The sequence below is a fragment of the Conger conger genome, chromosome 16 (assembly GCF_963514075.1).
Source record: "Conger conger chromosome 16, fConCon1.1, whole genome shotgun sequence".
NCBI lineage: Eukaryota > Metazoa > Chordata > Actinopteri > Anguilliformes > Congridae > Conger > Conger conger.
Window position 1 is genome coordinate 11,023,499 of NC_083775.1, and position 5,000 is coordinate 11,028,498.

The following is a 5,000-nucleotide window of genomic DNA, read 5'->3' on the forward strand; positions in this document are numbered from 1 at the left end:
GGTGATGAACATGCTTTTATTTTGAGTTTACAATTTCACCTCGGTTATCGGTGATCAATTTTTTGTAACCGTTTATAAATCAGTTTCGGTTAACAGGTTAAATGTTTAACCGTTCACACGCCTCCTGAGGACCACAGCTAAATCTTTCTAGAAAAGTTGATTATGGTTACCCCAAGATTTAGGGGTATTTCCTTACAATGTACTTACCACGCCACAACACGTTTTTCATCACCTGGCAACTTTAAATGGCTCAACCGGCAAAACAAATGGAGTATGAAGCTCAAATTTCTATCTCACCATAATCTACCAACACCGACAAACCAACAACAAATAAATAAATAATCTAAGAGGTGCTGTGGTGCAACCTCCTGGAGTTGTCATGGAATGGCCCATTTCATGACAGTAAAGACTAAGTAAATATTTACATGCAGGCATGTGGCTAACCATAACTACAACCCCCAACTGTTTTTCCGTACCACTGTCAGGGCAGCCTTGTTCCCATTGCAGGCTCCACAATGTCCGACACCAGCCAGCAGCAGCAGGATTATACCCAGCACAATCAGCACTGTCACTCCTGAGCAAGAGAGATGCAGAGGGGCAGGCAGAGAGAGGAGAGGAAAGAGAGCAAGAAGTTTGTTTTTACTTTTTAAGACATACTATTGGTTGTATTCGATGTCAACATTTTTTTTTGTTCAACTTAAAACACAAAAACAGTTACAAACAAAACAATGGACAACAGAAGTGGTTCAGAAAATAATTAAATGAATGCGTACCAATGACAAACTGCTGTGTGTTGAGATTGATGTCGAAGAATCCCCGAGTCTCAGAGCTGAATCTCAACCACAAACCCAACCCCAGCATCGCTGCCCCCCCAATCTGTGCGAAGAAAGAGCAAGGAAGGGAGAGAAAGAGGCACACATTTGTAAAAAATAATTGCTATTTGGTATTTGATTTTGATGGAGACCGAGGGAGGGACAAATGGTGTCACAAAACAAGAGATTGAAAAATACAGTTCGGCGTGCCGAATAGAGGCATGCTTCCGTTGGTTAAACAACCACGGATACAAACAGTTATTTCTCTCCGCATACCCTAGTATCCACATGCCCACAAGCGTTTCAATGTGCGAAGGTCCAATCGACTGATGTTTGGGGTCAGGCAAGTTGCTGCAAATTATTACAATTCCACAGCAAAACAAGCTCAAATAACCGGAATAGACTACCTCCAAAAATAATGGTTCGTTTACACGTGATTTCTGCTATTCAAATAAGCACATCACAATTTAGCTCGAAGACCAAATTCCCATAACTAAAAATTGGTGGTTGTAAATATTATAAATGATCATACTTACGCCAATAACGATGTTGAACAGGACAACAAAACATTTGGATAAGCGACCGCAATCGTCCATGGCTGTTATCTTTCTGATACAGGCTTTCAACGCTTTCTTCTATGGCCCAAATTGAACCTTTCAAATATAAAAAAAAATAAAACAAAATACAGGGTGCCATCACAGACTGAAGTCAAAGGACATATTTCGCTTTGTACGCATGTAGCCTAGGCTACTACTGACAGACCAAAACACTGAGAACGGGAGGCGATTTTACAAAACTGCGTCATAATACAGAATCGAAAATATAGCTTTTCGCGGATACCCTTTGTATAAGGAAAATAAATGCTATATAAAATATGTACGGCGGGATTTATGAAAATACAGTTGTAACCCCGTTAGGCAACCTTGAAGCAAATTGCTCGAATCACGGCCACAATTATTCCCAACTGGTGCCTTCTCAGCGTTTCGGTCTTTCATGATATAACGAGTTTTTACCCAAAGTACCGAAGATTCCGATCTCACCCTCCAGGAAGTAGCCTACTGGATCCGTGATCTGATCTGACTGATATGTGAGCTCAAGGCATCCGCATTAATCGCCAGTCTACAGAAAGGATGCCAAATTGGAGTACAACCTTATGCTATGCTAGTCTTATGCTGTGGTATGATTGGTTCACAGCCTTAACAGACGACGGGGAAATGAGCGCACATACGAGGAATCGAAACTAAATGATCCCTTTTCTGAAGAAGTCTTAATGAGGTTTTTTTTTTTCATGAGTTTGACTGAAAGTAATATTACGTGTTCTCTGCAAGTTCAGTGTCTCCAAACCGCTTTACAAGATTCAAGCGTTAATATTGACTTTCGTTCATTGTTTTCTTTGCAAATATTGCCCAATTATCACCCAAACTAATTTAGTAACAAGTAGCAATTGGATCTATTTAAATTTAAGGCGAAATATTGATATTTAATCCAGGCTTGAGTACGTCATTTTAATCGGAGGAAAGCAGTCGTTTCCAATGCAATGACACGCCCATTGTCCATTACAGGAATCCTGCCACTGTGAGCTTCAGTTTTGTTTTTCTGGAAACGCAAGTGAGAAAAGTATTGAATTAATGCTTGTCTTGGCAGACATGAAAGACAAGAAGGGATGTGTCTCTACATCTCAAGCTCGTTTTCCACACCATTGTGCTATTTAAATGTATTGATAGATCTATTATTCTGTTTTGTGTTCAAAGATTAAGATAATAAGCCAACACAGCACTCACACAGGAATGTAACAAACTCCACCCCAGGTCTGGATCTGGGTGTGGGAACGGCAATGCCAAAGGCAATCAGAAGCCTAGATGCTGAAAGGTTTCTTACACCTGCACCAAGGATTGAATACGCCTGACAAATCTGAAACAGCTGTGATGCCAACTGTCTAATTACTTTTGGTCCCCACTTGTTTATGTACCCATGAGTTTGCATGTATGTACTGACCTCTCCTTAATTCCGTCCATACAAGAGGAACTACAGACATGAAATACTCACCAAAACATGTGTGACAACTTCCCCTTTTCACTTCCTCTCCCTAACTTTCCGTCTTTCAGCTTCAGCCCCCATGATCACAGCTGTCTGCAACAAGGCCACTATACATTTGAGCTTTGTCATGCTTGGTTGTGTACCTACTGACCCCAATCAACCGTCATTTTCACATGAGCTCATTGTACTTTTGTAAGGTTTCCTATGTTTCTCTGAAATGTCAAACATCTCTCAAAGTGCCTGTGTATGAGTGTGTGCAAATGTCTGCATGTGTTTTTGCGTGTGAACTCAGAGGTGGTGGTGTGTGTATGGGGTGGTTGTGGGGACAGAGACACACATCACATCAGTTGCACACTGTGGCTCTGGACACTGGAATTGGGGCCAGTCTGTAGCCTAGTTGCAAAGGCACGGGGTGTGGGCGGTGTATCTAACACTAACTCTAATTGGATTAGACGGGGTACAATTGGCTACCAAATTGGGAGAAAAAGGGAAAAATATGAAATAAATTTCAAAAAAATTTGCTTTGGATAAGCTAAATAACTGTAATGATGTGTAATGAACATGTGGGGTGTTCTATAGGGGGGGAGATTATCCCTTCCCACTCACCGGGGCTCGAGCTGGCCACAGAAATGTGCTTGATGTTTCCCAGTTGTGGTGCTTCAATGAGAGACATATCTCTCATATCTACCCTCAGGAATGAGTCCTTGATCACAGGGAGGGGAGTGTGTGTATGCGGGATGTGTGAGAACTTCACGCGCACAAGGACCCACCACTGACTGTAGTAACATGACACAGACTGCAGGGGGCGCAGGGCCTGTTGTGGTGCATTCACTGCGGTTGGGTTGAGTGTACACGGCTGTGCAACGGAGCTCCATAAATAATGCTCAGTTCTTCCCTGTACTGTCTGTTACCACTGAGATAACACCCCCTCTGTCTCTCACACACACACACACGCACACACGTATGCATGCATATGCACACGCACACACACACACACACGCACGCACGCACACACACACACAAACACACACGTATGCATGCGTATGCACACACACGTACACACACACACACAAATGCAAATGCACACGCACAGATGCACACATCAGCAATATTGGCTCGAAGTATTTTATTCTGCACCATACAAACATGGAAAAAGGAAGGGTGAAATGAGACGTTTGACATCTTCCTGTTTGTACAGAACATTTATTTGGAGCAGATGGCTGTTGAGCAGTGACTGTCCCATCGCCAGTCACAGCAGGTAACCGCACCCGAGACTGAACGCAGAACACACGGCCCGCACACACCCTGCTCTCCCCAAGCGTCTCTTTTTGTTTCTTCAGCTCTTTTGTGTGAAGAAGATAAAAAATGAACATTTTCTCTGAAAGAAAGACAACACCTTTGCTCCACAAAATAACCTTCTTTTCCTTTTTGTTTTCTGTTTGAACTGTTTTGTACCGTTTTTTTTTCTTCTGTCCAAGAAAGTAATTAAAAAGAAATAATAATAACCACCATCATCAGCATCTTTATTAATATGATTACGAGGACCAGAAATGTGGGAAAACCATGTTTAGAAAGGTAACTGTGGCATCAGCATGAAGGCCAGTTAAATACACAGGGAGTTGCCATGGCGAGGGATGCATAGCTGTTACACTGGGCAGGGTGACGAGGCGGGGCGGGGCGGGGCACACTACTGTTGAAGGGAGAGGAGCGATGCCCATTTAAAAAAAAATATCCACAAGGGGGGGCAAGATCACGCTGCTATTCCCGAGCGGTTGCTAGAGCAACGGGAGGCATTCCTACAGCGAGCACAGGCACGGGCCTTGGCGAGCTCTCAGAGAGACCAGCTATAGCACACGAGTCGCGCTCCGCCGAATGTACAGAAATCGTCTTTTAAAAGCACCGCTGCAGTAACTAAAGAATAAACGGACAAAGCAAGGCACATACGTATATAATTATAAAACGAAACACTTCAGGAAACACAATTGAAGAGGTCTGCGTGAGCGCTTACACAATGACCAGTCATAGCCAAGCATACTGCAGTAAAGAAGCTCTCATAGCAAAAAAAATATTCCATATTTTACAATTTTTTTGGAACACATATAGTTATAAAAGAAATGCATTATGTTCTGCAATTCAATTTGAATACCTAAT

General features: G+C 42.6%; 1 protein-coding gene across 4 annotated transcripts in view; it reads right to left on the reverse strand.

Annotated features, from left to right (window-relative positions):
- LOC133114620 (CD9 antigen-like) overlaps window positions 1–2,032 on the reverse strand; it is a 7,126-nt gene extending 5,094 nt beyond the window's left edge. The window contains exons 1-4 of one of the 4 annotated variants that reach the window (XM_061224159.1): window positions 1,826–2,032; window positions 1,349–1,465; window positions 774–876; window positions 477–574 (exon numbers count right to left, since the gene is read on the reverse strand). In XM_061224159.1, the coding sequence (XP_061080143.1) occupies window positions 477–574; window positions 774–876; window positions 1,349–1,408 (261 nt within the window). In that variant the 5' untranslated portion in view covers window positions 1,409–1,465; window positions 1,826–2,032. The remainder of the gene's footprint in view (window positions 1–476; window positions 575–773; window positions 877–1,348; window positions 1,466–1,825) is intronic. The other 3 variants (XM_061224157.1, XM_061224158.1, XM_061224156.1) reach the window with 3 other exon arrangements.
- Window positions 2,033–5,000: the final 2,968 nt, after the last annotated feature.